The sequence below is a fragment of the Clytia hemisphaerica genome, unplaced genomic scaffold (assembly GCF_902728285.1).
Source record: "Clytia hemisphaerica strain Z4C2 unplaced genomic scaffold, Clytia hemisphaerica genome assembly, whole genome shotgun sequence".
NCBI classification, from domain to species: Eukaryota; Metazoa; Cnidaria; class Hydrozoa; order Leptothecata; family Clytiidae; genus Clytia; species Clytia hemisphaerica.
Genome location: NW_027103286.1, coordinates 2,256,492 through 2,275,801, shown reverse-complemented (window position 1 = coordinate 2,275,801; position 19,310 = coordinate 2,256,492). Strand labels below are relative to the sequence as shown.

Genomic DNA, 19,310 nt, shown 5'->3' with positions numbered 1-19,310 from the left:
TGTCGAACTTAATAATAATATTAATCTATTACAAAATAGTATCATTTTATGCAAAGTTTTTGATCATCAAAAGCATGAAAACGCGCGGAATATCAAACATGTTAAACATGGACCCGACTTAAATATATTCTTGAGTTTTTTTTCAAAACATAGTTTTTGTTGAAAAAAAACACAAAAAGACGTCTGAAAAGTACAAACTACAAAGATCTTCTGCACACAAACAAGACAATAAAGAGGAGCACAATATTTTTTTTTTCTTTTTGTTTCTTTGAAATTATAACCAGATGCATCTAGATCAGTATACAAGACAGAGTAAAAGATTCTAGAGATCCAGACATTGGACATTTTAAATGTCGCAGCAGCACCAGGACCCAAGCAGATCAACAAAAGAAGTTGCTAGTTCATCTTCCAATCGACCCAATCTCGGGCCATTTGTTCATCTTCTAGCAGGTGGGATAGGATCTACTGTTGCCCAATGTGTTACTTGTCCTCTGGATGTTGTACAAACACGGTTAATGTCAACAAAACTAAATTTTAGTTATGTTGGTGCAAGTGCAAACTTAACAGCTCCTGCTATTGCTGGGGGACCTGCCATTCAAGTACAGAGAAAGCCATTCTTTGGATATTTCCAAGTGCTTTTTTCATACATGAGACATATGGTTCAGAATGAAGGAATTAGATCCATGTACAAAGGCCTGACACCAGGGTTGATAGGAATCGTTCCAGCAAAATCAGCATACTTCTTTTGCTATGCTACTGCCAAGCACAAGTTGTATCAAAATTCAACTTTACAATCTCATCAACATGTTGTCCATTCACTCTCTGCAATGTCTGCAGGTATTTTCACTGGTACAGTTACAAATCCAGTATGGTACATTAAGACAAAGTTGCAATTGAGTGGTAAAAATAAAACAGTCCGACAAATCATTGTGCGGGGTTATCGAAAACATGGAATGAAATGTTTCTTTCGAGGAATTACAGCATCTTATGTGGGTGTCTTGGAAACTGTGATTTACTTTCTTTTATATGAAGAGCTCAAAAGAATGATTTCTTCAAAGAAAATGGATGGACAAAAGTTGAAGTTTCAAGCCCTACATTTCACTTATGCAGCTACAGTTTCAAAAATATTTGCCACAACCATAATGTATCCCCATGAAGTTATAAGGACTAGGCTAAGGCAAGATGTATTGGATGTAAATGGAGGATTGAAATATAAAAACTTTTTCCAGAGTTTGAAGCTGGTAGCTAGAGAGGAAGGAAGAGCTGGACTTTATGGTGGATTTGGCACTAGTTTATTACGCCAATTACCTCACACTGCAGTGACCTTTTTGACTTATGAGGCTATAATTCATCTTTTAGACCAATAAATTTTAAGATTTGAAGCACATGCTCTGCATAGCTTCAATTTTATTTTTTATTACTTTAGATCTAGATAACTTTTTTTCTATGATAAGTTTTCTCATGAAACTTTTACAGATTTTTATTTTCTGATCATTCTTTACTAGGGATGAACTTTTGTTTATTTTATCGGATTCTATCAACAGTCTGATGATTTCTGAAAAAACTATATAAATTAAAACAAACATCAAACAAGGAGGACGGAGGGTAGGTCGCTAGTGAATGTCTATTATACAAATACTGTAAAAGAGAAACATCTTTAACAGCTGTTAACAGCACAATAATCACTCAAATAAGGATCTTTCTTAAACCTACGAAATTTCTTAACCTTCACTCCTCAGCCTTGAATATTATAAAATTATTCGGTTTTTTTTCCTCTGCTTCACAAAATTTGGTGAAAAGCTGGGGGGAAAATGGACGAGTCGTGAGAGTTAATCCTTTCGAATTATTTTAAAATTCAAAAGCCCCGTTCGTAAAAGTTAGCTCTTAACTTTGCTCGTTTGTGAAACCGTGACGTTAAATTGAAAGTTTTCGTACGAAAAAAAAACAGATCGGATTTTTCGAGCGTGGGAAATTAGGAAAGTGGAATAGAGATTAAGTATCAAAATCTTAAACTTGCTTAAATTTCAACATGCATAACATTTAAGTTTCTAAGATTCTGAAAAACATGAACCTTCCTCAACTTTTGCAAAAATTGAGAGATCTTGTACGCCCTACAGACTTTTGCGAAAGCTATCACGTGTAAGCTAATCATTCAATCATACTGCCAGGGTGGCTAAAAAAAACTTTTGATGGATCCCTGCTGAGACCAAATGAAGTGTTGGTTAAGCTCAAAATCAAGTTTTTATGAACTGAGGATTGTCTACTTGAAAATTATGAGGAATAACTTTCTAGAACTGTCTCGTATTTGCCATATTTATAAGCTTTTGAAGTTAAAATTCATATTTAAAAAAGGGTAGAAGTCATGTAAAATAAAGGTATTAACTTCATGTAATTGATTTGAAAATTGCTTTTGGATTGACTCGTTTTATGGCATAAATGATTGTTGATAATACTTTTAAAAGCCATGTACTGCTCATAATATGACCAGTTTTTATTAAAATTGGCAGTACCTCAAACTTAAAAAGTCATATGTCAAATTTAAAGTAAGACTATGTAACTTTGGGCGTCAAATGTTCTTTTGTGTCACCCGGGTATAACTTTAACATTCAACTGTGATTTTTACTATACTGTAAGAGATTTTAAACGATATTGATATTATTTTCATATATATATTACCCTATTTTAACGATATCCTAGATTGAGCTGTTTACTAATCTTATTATGATGTAGAATAATTTTGTACCAGTCTGTCTCTATATAATGTATTAGTTTTGTATAAAGTTTAGATGTTTATAAATCTTGTAGAGTTTAAAAATTCATGAATATTTGCTACTTCTAAATCTTTCTTCGTTTTACGCTTTTTGAACGGACATCTCAGAGTATACTAGATGTTAAAAAGGCTTCGTTTTTGGCTGCGACGTTTATTTCGTTTGGACAATAATTTACGTTCTACCCTGATGTTTTCGGGGGTAGATTTGACTACATATTTTGCTGCTGAAGCTTCTGCAGTACCGTTCTAGAGCTAAAAGAAGAATCGACATCAGTTCAATGCAATTGTCTCGCCTTTGTAAAAATCGTCTAAACGCTTTTCACCATAGAATAAATGAACATCATTTTTTGGTATTCGCTAACCCATCCGTGGTATTCTTCGTAATCCAGTCTTTGATATGACATTTACGGTAGTTCTTCTAATAATAAAGCAACGGTTCACATGTAGTAATATTCTATCTTTAGAAATGGGGAAATGCTTACACAGTGTTTTGAGGCCTAAGCATAAAATAACGTTTGCTTACGTTCAAAACGTTTTCATGATCTCGAACATTTTTGAGCGTAAGGAACTCTTCTCAAGCTGATTGTCACTCATTATGAAAACGATCGTATATGCGCGAGCAAAAGTTAAGGTATTAGTATGAGTATTTAGTATTTTAGACCCTTAATATATTGTAGACCCTAGGGGAAGCTCTCAAAAAATTAAGATTAGAGATATATTGCGAGTATAGGTGATTTCTGTACCTAACTCAATATATTGACCCTTAAAAATAGTGTTTTTCAGCCATTCCAAAAATATACAACAGCGAACAGGTCTCCGTTTTCTCAAGCTAAAATTGTCATTAATTTTTCACCCTATGATTTTTGCCTGAGACTGTCATATTTGTCCGAAAATTACACCAAAGTGTAAGTGATTCCCCTACCCCTTTCCAAAAATGTATAACAAGTGCTTTGATTGACTAAAAAAAATCGAGCAACCTAAAAAAAACGAACAAATTTCCCCCTACTATATAAGCAGCATGGAGGTATAAAGAAACAGGAGATGTACAGTATATGGCCCCAATATGTAGGTTTTAATTCAAATGAGGATTCTGATCTGTAGATTAGTCAAAATGAAATGATTTTTGATTATTTTGGTAGGTTAGTATTTCTTCTTTAAGAAAAACATGTTTTATGGTGGTCTAAAACATATTTGGAGTAGCTAATTTACTTCTAAATGAAAAAATGTTGCATCAAGATCTGCCAAAAATTACATCTAACTCTTTGTAGCTCTTTAGATACTGAAATTAAGTTATGAAGATGGAGTATAGGATGCTTTCTACACCTAATACCTATTCCAAAAAACCAGATGTTTTTATATCTTGAGAAGTTGAATGAAAGATATGGCATCTTTAAGTCAAATTTTGGGGGCCCTTAAATTAGCATAAATAGAATTGAAAATTCTAAAGATGGGTAATAGCTAAAACCTGTGGAATTCTTTTGCTACCAACTTAACTTCATAGTTTGCAACAGAAAATCAACTTCATATACAATAATATTTGCTTAATCAGCAAAATCGGGGAAAATTATCGTTTCCGTGGAAAATATAAGAGAAAAATAACTCGTATCTTTGGATTGAGCCAAGTTTTAATTCTGATTTTTTTACAGCGTAATCCATACCCAAATATGATTATTTCCAAAAGAAAATGGTTTTCAAAAATTCAATCAAAACGTCATTTCATTTAAACAGTCATTTTCAAAATTTCAAAATTTTCGGTTTGGACTTTGCATTATCGAAAATCCTTAAATCCTTTATCAAAATTACTAAATTTTACATCAGTTAGTTGGAAGATTTATAGGAGAACAAGCACATATCAATGGTTTTCAACTCTAACATCACTGGACGATACAGTTTGATTTTAGGTAGACCTACATTTTGGGGGCCACAAACTTACATTTTAACGACCAAGGGATACTGTGAACATTTTATCTAGCAAATTTATACTCATCATCTTTCAAATTATACTTCCAGACTATGGTCAAAAATTTATACTTGTACCTCAAATATATCTGGAGAAATTGCAAAAATTCCTATGACCCACATATTGGGGGCCATGAAAAAAAGCTATCTCAAGCGACTGAAAAATATTGTTCAAGTTGTTGGGAAAAGAACTTTTGGGAAAAACAGTAGAGATGCTGAAGTTTTAAAAGCAGAAAAAGTTTTATAAAATATCTTTTCCTGCTGATTTGAGAGAGCTTTCAAATTCAACCTACATATTGGGGGCCATATACTGTATGCTATTGTAACCCAGCTCGCCCTACGATTAAAAAAGTTACGATGTATGCATGCTCATAAACTCATATATTGAGCCATAGGTGAAGCAAAGATACTATAAAAACATTTGTTTTTATATTCTCTTTGGGTGAAGTCTTATTGGCTCATTGAAGTTTTAAAAATTATTTGAGACAAGATTCATTCAATTCATTACATCAGTGTAAGAAAATATTTGGACTAAAAAAGGCCTGTGAATTTGACAATCCTTCATCAAATGATAAGATTTTTCGATCAATGTCTTCTTAAGGTGAATTCCATTGCTTGATACTTTCCTCCAAAATTCTCCAGTGATTTTATGTCTACAAATTGAGTCTGAAATCATGTGTACTTATAAAGAACTTTTCATCTTCTGGCTTGAGAAAATATCTTTTCAAAACAAAATTTAACGGATAACGAAATTGAACATAAACTTGTTTCGCGGACGAAGTTTTATTTAATTTTCGTATTATTTATATTACAATCGTGGTCAAAACTGGTGTCCAATAACTCTTTTCCACCGACAAGTCCCCCCTCTTCCCCCAAAATCAATGTTGGAGTTGAATTTTTGCACCTTCACAAGACTCAACATCAACACTGATATTGGGGGGAGGAGGGTGGACAAACAGTTCTGTCCAGGATTGTAGAAGGCTAATATCTTTTAAGATTTAAGAATGTTCAGAGCAATCTTGAGTTTTACTAAAGAGTCTTTATTTCATCGGGTGAGCTTAGAATTTCTTTTGATACAGTTTATAAAAGAAATCAAAAGACATTAACGACCAATTACCGACACGTCCAACTCCTGTTTTTCTTTATAAATACCTCCATGATAGGGCATTTAAATTAAAAACTAAATTGCAGTTTTTTAAATGTTGTAGGGAGATTCTTGTCTGAAAAATTGAAAATCCCAATTTCTGCTTCAGCGGGGAGTCTAAAATTGCAATTAAACCTCTTTAACCGTCACAAAAATGCAATTTGGTTTTACGAATATTGATGATAATTTGAGTTGAATCTAAGGAAGGGCGGATATTTTGAACCCGCCGGGGTGGGAGCACTCCCGTATGGTCCGACCCACGGCATGTGCCGCCCAAAGGGTGTGGGTTTTTTGAGACCCTCGAAATGCACTCGGTGTGCACTACTATTATAAGGGTGTACTTGCCGCTTGCGATACTTCTTTTTTAGCTTGATAATGCAATGATACACTGTATAACACGTAAGGTTGTGTTGGAAAAACACCCGAGGCTTTTGGTTCCTGCTCAGATCCAAGCCCTTTAAAGTCTAATGTTAAAACTCGGAGCTAAAACTCGAACTTCAAACCCTAAGTAAGTTAAGACCAAAGATAAGACACTACTTGTTCTCCCAGCAGTATTCGGGAGGCGCGAGAGGCCGCCCCGTGGAAATATACGCCCAGAGCATCAGAAACTCTGAGAGAGAGAACGCCATGCTGGGAGAGAGAAAACGAACATGATTCAAGGCTACAGCATTTTCAAGATGGCGGCGAAATTTTCGACGATTTCGTTTGTTTTTTTCCTTCTCTTTCAAACATCAAATTGTAATGAGAGCGAATCAAGTCCTCTCTTGTTTAAGATAGAAGGCAAAGTATCAGTTTCTAAAGACAGATCTAGACCAACAGGTAACTTAAAGTCGTTTTTTTACATTAACTATTGCATGGAATAAGACCGAGTTTTAAAATTTATGGTGGGACAACCTCTCAGAAGCTGATCGATCCTATCGAGCGTGGGAGTCTGGAAAAAGAAAGTATTAATAAAAAACGATAAAATTAGCTTCTCTTGAAAACTAAAAACAATAATTTTCACTCATCTCTTGGAACAAGCACTTCAAAAGATAGCCTAGATATCCAGACCATAAACTATTTCACCGTCTAGTTTCTTATAATCTTGTCTCTGGTTTACGGTCTGGTCCAAGTAACTCGTCTGCAGGGATATCTGTCCCTGCATATGCGAGTATCTCTAATTGGTCAGTACGCGCCCAGTCACTGAGCAGAATTTTCGCAGGCTTTTCGATATTTCTCGATGTGTGCGCATAATTTATGGAAAAAGCTGACATGGCAAAAAAAGATAAACAAATGAAAATGAAAACACAGGTTCATTTCTAAACAAAATGGCTGATGGAAAGGAGCCTTTATGAATGTGGCTGACGTTTGGATGTGGTTTGAATTAGTTTTGAAAGGCTTTTGAGTTTGTAAAAGAGGTTTTATGGTAAGTAATTATGTGTGTCTGCCTGGGTTTCCAAAGTTTTGAGATTCTGTCAACAAGAAGGGTTCACTCACAGACTGTGTCATTCAAAACTGTATCAGACTTTTTTAGTTGCACCAGACTCTAAAATTTTAGAATCTTTGTATGTTGAGGTAAGAGTTTTTTTTCTAAAATTTTGAGTCTGGATACCCAGGCTATTCAAAAGACCATAACATTAGACATAAACTCAAACTGAAAAATCACCCGCGAAGGTAAAAAATAATCCTTATTCGGCTGACGGTAAATTATTCTCCTGGGGATAGAGCCGCCAAATGATCAAATCAAAACATTGATGATGTGTGACAGTTACATCAAAATGCCTCGAAAATGTCAATATGAAAATTGCGTAATCAGAGAATGTATGTCTCGCTCATTATAAAAAGGCCGAGACAAACTTTCAATAATTGGATTGTAACATCGAGTTAAGTCTCTTTTGTTAAGTCACCAGGGGGTGAATAAAACAGACCTTGATACATTTATCGTTCGTTTCAACTTGACAATTTGTTTTAAACTCAGCCTCCTAAATATTTGGGGTAGGTAAAATATGTACAAAGAAATTCATACTTTTCCAACCCGGCCAATCTTTAAAAAAGAAGCGAACAATAAAATGTAATTACCCTTTCCAAATAAACCTCTTCGGTGGCGAGCGTAGTCTACTCTGACGTAATTGTAAAATTTATGTAATGGGAGTTTGACATAGTAATGAAATGTTGTTTGGGGAATTATGAAGTTCTCTGGGATTCCGATTGCATTTATTCAGGTTGATTTTTTATGACTTCTAATAGTACTTTTTCTAACGAGTTTGATTACTCTGTTCTCACACTTATGTCTTTTTTTTTCGCGTCCTTTTCCGTGATTACTTTTATTTATATTTTTAAAGACAGGTAAGAAGGCATATTGATGTAACTGTGTGACGTCATAATTACTGCTTTCAGTTTGCGTGTTTTGAAAGTTTGATGTGTGTACTTCCGAGTTTTTTAATGGCATGAAAACAAAATATGCTATGTCTTTAAGAGCAAATTTCTAAAAGGCTTTTGTTATTCTGTAAATATTTCTTTTTGGATTAAAAAATTCCATCTTTTATTGTTCTAATGATTATAATATTTATTTATAAGATGCTTTGTTGTCTTTTTAATCTTTGTGTAAACTTGCATATGTTTTGCATACTTTCCAACTAAATCCAACCACGGCATTTTCGTTCCTGTATTTTTGCATACAATTCAAGATGGCAGAAAAAGGTCTATTACTGAACCCGCTCGAACAGCTATCAAACTTTACGAAAATTTCTTGACAAGTTCGATTTAGTTCGATGACTGTTCTTATTGTTTGATGAAGTTCTCGATTGATGTGCTCGATAGGGTTTGATTGATGTTCGATGAGTTCGATTGATGTTTGATGAGTTCGATTGATGTTCGATGAGTTTGATTGATGTTCGATGAGTTTGATTGATGTTCAATGACTTCGATTGTCGTTTAAAAAAGCATGTAATTGTAAATAGCATTTTCTGTTTTTCGTCCAACAGGGATGAGCTGGAGCTTTTTTATTATGTATGCTTCATTCATTGCTCATTTGAAGTAATAGAGATGACACTTTCTTTAAAGAAAGTGATAAAAATTAAAATCTTTTTTTTACAAATTAACGACCAACTAAATCGTAAAAGAGCTTGTAAAATCTCCAGCTTGTCCCATCTGATGGGGTAGATATTGGATAGCCCGCAAGAATTGCCCATGGGCGGCCGCCAATACGCCCTCGGAATATAAATAAAAAATTGGGCGGCAAGGTACAACAAGGTATAAGTCGAACTAAAGCTATAAGCAAAAAGCTCATACCCATGTCTTTTTTTAGCTGTTAAAGCATAATAATTTGAGTTAAGTTGTTTTTTAGGACATGAAACTTGGATATTCAAAATCTAGTCAAAATTCCACTTCCACTGGATATATAACATGATAGGGTTATTTTCAGGTTACTTTTGTTGTTTTTTTGGATTTCGGCCTAAAAATGACCCAATTTTGGCCCAAAAAGTGATGTACAACACCAAAAACACAAATAGGAAATTATTTTTCTGAATTTGTAAGAAACATTAATATTTTAATGTCAATTGTCATAAATACATACAAGAATGAGAAAAATTAACTTTGAAAGTTAAAACATGCACTAAATCCTACTTTAATCGTAGAAAGGGCTTTTTACTTCCTTTTAAATTTCCTGTTTTTCTTAGAACAGATCGCTATTTTTAGCTGAGCGATCTTTTCAAGTCATCTCTATACAAAAAAGCAAAGCAAAAAGCCTTATCGAAAGAGAACACCATAATATTTCATCGCAGAGTAACTTTTTGAATCCATCAAAGCAATTAAAATAGTAGCAATCTTCAAATCTCAGGACATCTAAAAACTTGATTTTTCCTTTGTTAGACGTAATAAAATACTTACCATTGTTTAAAGAATGAGTTCTTGTAATCACTTGGGAATATAACTACTACTCGCATCGTGTTTACAACATATTTCTCATCTCTTTACTTTTTTCTACTGTGTAGGAGTGCCAAACATGGAATTTCTTTTAGGAAATCTGAGAAACTTCATCATAGAAATATTTTCAATCTTTTGCTGTATTTTCGGACTGCAAGTGTTGGGATAACAGAAATATATATCATCGTGTTCCTAATAAGAGTTGCAAAACGAATATTGTATTTTCATTTTCACCACAACTTATTATTGAACATTTTAAGTACCTAATGTTATAAGAGCATTGGTCTGATGGTAATGTGGCCAACACATGGAATCTCTAGGGGTATGTAGTCATATCAAATCTTATTCTTATTGATTCTGATCAATATTGATATGGGCAAGCTTTAAACAGTCATTTTTTCTGATATATCAGGTACTCAAATTTTTCTAGAGGGGGTTTTCATTCAAAATGTGAACGGAAAATAAGGTTTAAAAAAAAAAGATCAACATCACTGTACAATGATTCAATCATGAAGTTTTCTCAGCCTCCAAGCTGCATTTTTAGGTTTCTTTGACAAATTTTTGCATTTTTTAAGATAACTTCAAGTTGGTTTCAACCAGAAAAAAATCTGATAATTTTCTATTGGGAAGATTTCACTTTATTTTTCTCTTTCATTTTTATTTCATGTTGCGGACGTAACTTTTTTGTCTAAAACGTTGCTGATGAAGTGTATTTGCAAGCTGGCATGCAGTTTTATTATATGGAAGTAATGCCAAAGCTATTAGAAATAAAAAACAAATACTCTGATGTCAAGTTGAGGTCCAAAATGAAAATTTTAATAGAAAAAATAATCTTTGTTTTTCTTTGAAAAAGATGGTTTTGAGCCTGACAGCTTGAATAAAAGTTAAATGCATTAATTGCACATTAGTCTAAACTACAAAGAATTTTTTGCCAAATTTGTCTCATTATAACTACTCTAGGTCGAATTTCTTGACTAAGCATGTTTGATTAAGCTCTGATATTTGTATTTTCTAAAAATTGAAGTCTTTAATGAAACATTTATCTAAGGATAAAATTGAACTTAAAAACTTTACTTTTTCCAATTTTTTTCACCTTTTTGGGTGACATTACCAGATTAACGCTCATAAAAGCCTTTGATCTTTCTTTTTTCTTTTGTTTAGCATGGCGTTAAATGATGAGATTACTCATTTTTTTGCCGTTTGAAATATGACAGTGTGCTCGACTGACCTGTTTTTTGTTTTCTTGTTGCACATTTTCTTTTTTTTTATCATTTGATTTTTTGTGTGTATTGAGATTCTTTTTTGGTGTGTTTTAAATATACATGGTGTTTTCTTTCAGTCAATTCAGTCGCTCCATTCGTCATGTGAAATTTTTCAGTCTGTGGGCCTAGACTGGGGCTCTGTTATTATCAGTTAGAGTTAGGATTGGAGCTCGAGAGTCACAATATAGGGCTGAAGACCTTCTTAGGAGCACCCATACCCTGAGACTTAACCTAGGTTTCCATAGGCAGGCTAGCTCTCAAGCTCTAAAAAAGCATCTAATAACATAAAAACCAGAATATGATACTTCAATGGAAATAAAAAGCTATAAAAGTGCACTCACAAACATCAATTTGTCAGATCTAACAAAATTGATAATGGCACTGTCATCACTGACATCATTAATTTTCTGTCAAGAACCTTGTAAACATTCCAACAACTTCCATCGTTGAAATGATCTGCCCAACGGATTAGAATAGGTGGATTAAGAACTCATAGAAAACACTCCTCGTTAGGTTATCAAACTTTTTTACGAGTTTGCTAGCAATTAAAACTTGATAAGTTGTAAAAAAGTTGTAAAAAATCATTACTTTCAACATTTTCATTGGTCATTACGTATCACGTGGTACATTTTAAATAAGAAAATGCACTTTTTTAGCCCTTTCTATCCAATGCAGAAATTAGCCAAATAATTTGAAATTTATTTTCCTAATTCTAAATACAGTCTTCTTTCACCAGTACGCAACCCATTCGTGACCCATCGATAGTTTCTTAGTTATAGACCATACGTTAATTTTCACTTATCTGAAGATTGCCATTGACAAAAGATTAAAAATTTACATTAAAACTGGTCTAGCGTTTGTTGATGCTAAAACTTAAGTGCAGGATTTAAAATATTTGCAAAATCATCAAAATTGATCGAATCATAGGACAAATTCGTTTTCGAAACTGTATAAATTGGAAAATTGTTCTTATAAAAACAATGAAAAAACTAAACGAGGAGTGCGCAGAGTCATTTACAGATTTTTCTTGTAACAATGAGAAGACAATGGATCTCTCTTGGGAGCAACGAGAGAAGTTAATCCACCTATTCTAATCCGTTGATCTGCCGCAGCTAAGTTGAGGATTGAGCCGAGAACGCTCCCAGAAGTCCGCGAGCTCCCGCAAGGGTGAAAAACTTTAATCTGCCAATCTGTCTTTCTCAAGCGAAAAGTACGCGAAGGGACGCTAGCTTTACGATAGTCCTGCGGATCATCATTGTCCGTCAAAGATTTTTGCTAATATTTCAGAGACGAAACAAAGACTGATTCCTGACTGATACCTTCTGCCACAGTACCAAATCCACAAAAACCTGCAAAAACTCAAATTCTAATTCCTAACACATCTTCTTCCGTGGCAATTTGAAGACAGTTTGTCTTGTTTACAAACCCATGATACAAATTTGGTACAATTCACCCCCTACTCTTGGGTGGGGGGTGGTTTGGAATAAGCAGGGGGGGTTGGAAAAAATCTCAAAACTTAATAAGCGGGGTGGGGGGTTGGAATAAAAATGTCTTGTGTGGAAAATTTTCAAAAAGGGAGCTAATACAGCAGAATTAGGGCAAAAGAGGGAACTTTCAAAAAAAATTTCCCAAAAATCAATAAACGGGGGTGGGGGGTTGGAATAAGAATGTCCTGGGTGGAAAATTTAATTAGCGCCCCCCCGGCTATTAGGTACCCGAGAATAGTAAGGCTGCGATCACAAATAACTTCTGATTGGATCGTTTTTTTAGGTAAAAAAATGAGTTGGTTGATCGGGGCATAAAATTCAACACAGCCGGGTCACTAGTCGTTGATTCTGTAGAAGTCATGATGAAATTGCTGAGTACAAACAGCTTGGATAAATCCCAGGGGGGTCAATATTCATAATACCACCCATAGCCCAAAAGCCTGACTTTTGACCTTTTGAACAAGTTGCCCTGAAATTGGTATCAATACCAACTTAAAAATCATGATTTTCAAAACAATACCTATCCCTTTAGTTTGGTATTAATACCAACTTGACCTTCAGGGGAGCAAAATTTCAAGGATATACATGTTTTTCTTTTTATAACCATAACGCTTATAAGCATATGAAGGCTCACGTTTGCAGAATTCCTAAACATAACATAAGCATATGTGTCAGCCTGAAATATTTTTCCAGTTGTCATTTTTATCTGTTTAAAAAGGTTTAAAAAAAAAGACTTTCCACGGTTTCCTACATTCCACTGCTCCCAAAATCTGAACAAATTTTTACAAAATTTCTGAAATTTCACTAAAAACTTTGGCTCATGATGAATCATAAGCATGATTCGATGAATCATAAGCATGATTCATAAGCATCTAATAAGCATAACCTATGCCTGGATGCTTTGAGAACTTAGACTTACATATACGAGCCTGACCAAGGGGCATACACTTGCTTATAAAAAGAAAACATGTAGAAGTAGTCTAGCGACGAAATGGTCTTTTTTTGGTTCATGCTTTACAAGTAGTATGTGTAGGTTTTTTTTTTCATTATGTTGTAGGACTTATCCTTAGGACTGGCAAAGCAAAAAAAATTTGATGGAGCATTCATGGGGTAAGTAAGGGGTCATTTTGGACTAGATACCCTTTGAAACTCATTTTTTGAAAGCTTTTATTGACAAAACTGATACTATCATTAAGTGATAAGGCTTGAAGATAAGATCTAAAAGATAGGTTTATTGTCTGATTTTGTCGACAAAGTCCTATGGAAATGGAAAGATATTTATGTGAGTATTTTTGAGACTTTTTGAGGAAAATATCCAGTCAAAGAAATTCTATAAATATAGCTTTATTGGATATTACTCTTCGAGATTTTAAGAGCCTGTTTAAAGGAATTTTCAACAGTACGCCTATAAGATCCAGACCAGATTTTATTTGATTTGTTTTGGTATGGGCTGAAGTTTCAATTTCAATTCTGGGTTGTCTTAGTGCTCTAGTAATTTTTAAAGCATGTTGACAACAATAACAGAACTTCATTTTGAGTATATTTCAGTAAAACACCATTCAAATACAACACCCCCTTCTCACAGACCCACTGGGACCCCTTCCCATTCGAAAAAAAATGTCCAAAATATCGTCCCCGGTGGAAAATTATCCTCCAATTTTTGTCACCACTGAAAGTAATCAAATAAACCAATCCTCACTGCAAAATATTATGCTATTTTTCCTATCCCACTGAATTTTTTGACTTGAAAGCAAAGGAATTGAAATCCCAGCCATAAGAAATATTGGAATATTAATCCCCATCGAGTTTCAGTCTGTTATTTTTATAAGTTTTGGCAAATATACTTACTAGCTCAAATTTGGCATACTGGTTGGTTATTTTAAGGCGTTGTAGCAACATTTAGAGAACTTCAGACATAATTAAAACTCGAGAAAATTCTTCTCTTTATTTTCGTTTTAGAGCTTCCCCTGAGCTCCAAAACAAACTTCATTGAAAGTTTTTGGCCATTTTACTTTAATTTATTTTGATATAATGAGTCAACAAAACTCGAGTCACAACTCTCGAGTCACAACTCGAAATTACCAAACTCATCCCCAGTTGTGATGCTGTTTGGAGGGCGTTGTAATCTGTTAGATTACCTTTGCCCATTGCGGATTTTGTTATCAACAACTTAGTTTCTGCATTCAGCTTACTGAGGATTAAAGAATTTATGCTTAAAAAAGAAGAATTAGTATAAAGCAACAAAATTGCTAAGCATGTAAAAAAAGTTTTATCTAAGAATATTAGAGAGGTATAATAAGTAAGTGTATTATAATCAAAAGCGGATTTCAGGAGGTCGTGAAGAGAGCTTGGATATAAAAAATAAATAATTTAAACTAAAAGATTATTGGCTATTATAAAAAGATAACATAAGGGTTTAAAAAATACTTGGGTTTGTATTACTAAAACGTAATATATGCGGCGCGTGTGTATAGTGCGATAATATGAGGAGCCTAACCAGGCTCTCTCCCAACTGTTTAAAAGTTTATAGGTCGTTTTTTATAAAAATTACCAAACTCATCCCCATCGTAAACCGTTTTATAAAAATAGTCTTTTGGCTAAAGGTGAAGTTTTCTTAGCAAATTTGTGAATCTCATTGATTCTTATTTTTTTATCAAAATTTTTAAGAAGAAGAAGACACTAGAGAAGGAATTTTTTATATTTTTGAACCTACCTGGAGGCCCTTTAATTTGACCGTTGTTCGTCCGTCCGTCCGTCCGTCCGCCCGTCCGCTTTTCTCGGGATCAGCTCATTATTATTTTTTTTTTTTTTTGCACAATTATGTAAAATAGCTTAAGGTCTAAAAAGTGACGGAGCCCGATTTTTGAAAAAAAAAAATTTTGGGCAAATTTGGGCCAAAAAAACTACCTAAAATAAGGTGTTTTTTTTCAAAATTCCTTCATTAGTTTTGCCTGATTTTTGGCAGAATGATAGAGTGCTAGGCACCCTAAAATCTGGCTGAAGTGATTTTTCTTGGAAATTTTTTTTTCGTTGTAAAATACGGATTTTCGTTTTTTGGAGGAAATTCCCTTTTACCATTTTCCTGTTGCCAGCTTTTCTTGTGATTGGCTCATTAGTTTTTTCAGATATTTTGCACAAAGATAGAGGGCAAAGTTCTCTAAAATATGGCTCAAGTCGTTTTTTCCGGAAAAATTTTTTGGCAGATTTTTGCCGTAAAAATTGGATTTTCTTATTTGGGGAAATTCTTAGAGAAAATGAGCATTTCTCGCGATTGGCTTTGTATTTGTTTCTGATTTTTTGCACAGTGATATAAAATAGTAATATTTAAAACCTGATGAAATGCGATTTTCGAAAATTTTTTGGGCAAATTTGGGCCAAAAAGTGCCTAAAAGTGGGGTTTTCTGGGCTTTGTGTGAAAGTGCTTCAACAGTTTCTTCTATTTTTTTTGCACAGAGATAGAGCAAGGTTCTCAAAAAAATGGCTCACGGCGTTTTTTCCGGAAAAATTTTTCTTACTGTATAATTCGGATTTTTTTATTTGGAGAAATACTCTTCAGTAAATTTTAGGGGAAATGAGTATTTCTCACGATTGACTTGGTATTTTTATTATTTTTTGTCAATCCATAAAATCTATCCCTCAAGGTATTCTTAAGATAATCTTAACATTTAGTCAATTTTCACCCTAATATTCTTTTAAGCACTATTCTTATAAAGAAAGCGTGTATTTCCCCACAAAAGATTTGATTCAATAAGGGCTCAGCAAACTCTCAACTACTATTGTCGCACTCATTCCCACGATCTGTGCCGTCATAGCCAAATTTGAATTTGAAATTTGGTTTCTTAATATTGGCCCTAATATTGGAGGTTCTGTGCTTCGTTGCGCTCAAAAAATTACTGGCCAACTGAAATTTCCTTATTTGCAGTACTGAGTAAAACGTGAATTATTATATTTTCCTTTTGTTTTTTTCTCACACTTATAGATTGGCAAAGTGAAACATCAATCTTGGTTGACAGCGGTGCTTATAAAGGATTTTTGAAATCAGATGGAACTTTTGTGATTAACAACATCCCTTCAGGCTCCTACATTGTTGAGGTTGCATCAGCCAATTATCTATTCGATAGATTCCGTGTTGATATCAACAAAGGTGGCAAGATCAGGGCGCGTCAGTTGAATCTATTACAACCAAAAGCTGTTCATGTTGTCCCTTACCCACTACGATTTGTGGCATCTAAACCAGCCCCCTTCTTTGAGATCAGGGAAACTATGAAAGTCACGGATTTCTTGTTCAACCCAATGGTAATTTATTTTATTTTGAAAATATCATGTTTCTGGTATTGTTGACATACTTCCCAAATAATTTGAATAGAGGATTTCTCGGACTTCAATGAGCAGAGACGTGTAAACCTTGCTTTATCTCGTCCAGTCACTAGGATACTACTATTACTACGCAATACTTGATGATTGACTAAAGTTATTCGAACCAGACTATTCTATTCTAATGTAAGCTTTAGTTTTCATCATAAACTTCTCAAGTTCATCCAAAATGACCAATTGGATCTTTCTTGACGTTGTAGGTAATAATGATGGTGCTACCTTTGATATTCGTTGTCATTATGCCTAAAATGATGTCAATGGCCGATCCTGAAGCCCAAAAGGTAACCTAAAAATGAATTATTTTACTTCTGAAGTAGTCTTCTGAGAGTATCAAAGCCGCTAATTCATTATATGTCAATTCCTTTGCTTGGTCAATGGTTTTTTAGACCCTAAATTCGGTTAAAGACCTTTTTTGCAAGCCATATAACATATCAAGGAACCGGCCTTGTAATACATGCATTTAGATGTGTCTGAAAGTCATACAATGGGTTTTAGAATTTTTACTTTATCTTTTAAATTCAAAGAGGATATATCTTTTGGTTTTATGTTGAACGTGACTGTGTAGCTCATTCGGTAGAGCATTAACTTTACAAACTAAGGTTGTCGGTTCGATCCCCGGTCATCACCACCTCAGCAGATGAGTAGCTTTGATTGGGTAAACTAGGTGATCTAGGCGTTAAGTTACTGGGAGCTTAGGATAGATGTGGGGTTCCACCTCAGCATTTGACCTCCTAGGTCTAACGTCGATAGGTAGATAAGGGGACAGACTGTCTCATTTTCGGTTTCTTCGGCTGACAGCCACCAGATGAATATGCTTACTTATTTTATATTGGCCGCACTTCGTTTATGGTCCAAAACCTGTGAATGATGGCTAAAGATAATAAACTTTGTGACTTTTCTTCAACAGGAAATGCAAGAACAAATGGGAAAATATAATCAGCCTCAAATTCCTGAACTTTCTGAAATGTTTTCCAACATGTTTGCTGGGGGAGCTGAGAAGAAACGTACCAAACCATCACTAGCATCATCGGATAGAGGTCCTGCTAAAAGATCAACTAAAAGACCAAGATAAGAGACTATTATTAAATCTAGAGAGAAATCTCTGTTTTCCAATGCTTTAAAAGTCGTAATGGTTCATGGTATTATGAGCAACTTTTATTGGGATTTTGACTCGAAGCTGTAGTTCCAAAGGGAAAAAACATTTTTCTATTTAGCTAAAATGATTTGTAAGCCTTGCAGAAGTTTACATGATGGAATTTTAAAATATCAACATTATTGAAACGATGTTTTTTTATCAAAGATAAATTTTTCACAAAAGTTGTCTTGAACATGCACGAAGTTTTAAATTTTTGGTCTTGTGGTCGAATTTTTCTAATTGATTTTTGGATATGCGAAGAAGACGAAAATATTCGTTTGTTATTGATTGTTATAAACAATATTCTAAATCTATTTTGACCGTTTTTCCTTAGGTTAGCGAAAATGGAAGTCCTTATCTACCGAAAAAGGGTTTAAAATCGATGTTCTTTATCTGAAAGATTAACAGTTATTAAAATATTTCTAACAAAAATACTCAATCATCTGTTTAACGATTTTTTGGGCAGGTGGTTTTTTCCTCGTATTTAATTAAAAAAAGGGATGGGAATCTTTTTCAGAGAGAAGTAAATCCTTGTTATTTTTTCTTCTCTTGGTTAATTTTGATTAATTCTTCTTTACTTTCTTTCATCTATCTTCAAGTTAGTATCTCAGTAAAACTAATTTTATTTGTGCGTTTTTTTCCTGATCTTAAACGGTTGGAAAATCGCATTAAGATTGTTTTAACTTTGATGAAAACTCGAATAGAAGTCGGTCGGATTTCTCTTTGAAATCATAATCAGTTTACCTTAATGTTTTAGTGTCCTGAAAGATACCCAAGCATCGAAAGTGACAAACACCACCTGGGACATGCTATCAATACTTTTTTTGTGTCAGAATTATTTGCTGAAAAGGTGTTAGTATAGATTTTAAAATGATCGAATAAGATATTAAACACATATTTGTATCACTTTGTATAAGTTTTTAAGAAGGATAGTTTCCTCTATTTTCTTTTGTTTCAGAAAACAATACAACAGTATGGAAATAAGGGAAGAACACCTGAATAATATCACACCCCCTGCAAACGGTATTCATTAGATAGATGCCCACGTGTGACAATAATAGGGAAAGAAAAAGAAAAAAAACACCATGTTATTGATGATGGGGGAAATTATGAAAAGAAAATCCAACACAAAAGGATCTGTCTATCATCAATTCATTTTTTTAGTTAGTTGGTTAGATCCAATATAAAGAGTCGTTTATTTAATGTGAGGAGTAGCTATACGATTCTTCGCTCATCTTTTAATAAATATATTTCTTCTTTTTTTTTGTGTGTG

The 19,310-nt window shown here is 33.9% G+C and overlaps 2 protein-coding genes and 1 pseudogene across 2 annotated transcripts in view; all 3 read left to right on the top strand.

The window, feature by feature from the left end:
- The window catches only part of LOC136806879 (GTP-binding protein 10-like), a 62,483-nt gene that overhangs the window by 9,979 nt on the left and 33,194 nt on the right, over positions 1-19,310 (top strand). The gene's annotated exons all lie outside the window — the stretch shown is intronic.
- Positions 83-2,840, top strand: LOC136806838 (solute carrier family 25 member 36-A pseudogene; annotated as a pseudogene).
- On the top strand, positions 6,506-18,230 carry LOC136806829 (ER membrane protein complex subunit 7 homolog). The gene is made up of 4 exons (XM_067063411.1): positions 6,506-6,692; positions 16,508-16,824; positions 17,103-17,183; positions 17,810-18,230. The coding sequence occupies exons 1-4, from the start codon at positions 6,524-6,526 to the stop codon at positions 17,972-17,974; spliced, it is 732 nt and encodes a 243-aa protein (XP_066919512.1). The 5' UTR covers positions 6,506-6,523; the 3' UTR covers positions 17,975-18,230.

What these genes read in the sequence shown, in the direction of transcription:
- LOC136806829 (XM_067063411.1), top strand. Translation starts at nt 6,524, where the DNA reads ATGATTCAAGGCTACAGCATTTTCAAGATGGCGGCGAAATTTTCGACG. An exon ending in AGACAGATCTAGACCAACAG is followed by an intron (nt 6,693 to 16,507) that starts GTAACTTAAAGT and finishes TCACACTTATAG; the next exon opens with ATTGGCAAAGTGAAACATCA. An exon ending in ATTTCTTGTTCAACCCAATG is followed by an intron (nt 16,825 to 17,102) that starts GTAATTTATTTT and finishes TTGACGTTGTAG; the next exon opens with GTAATAATGATGGTGCTACC.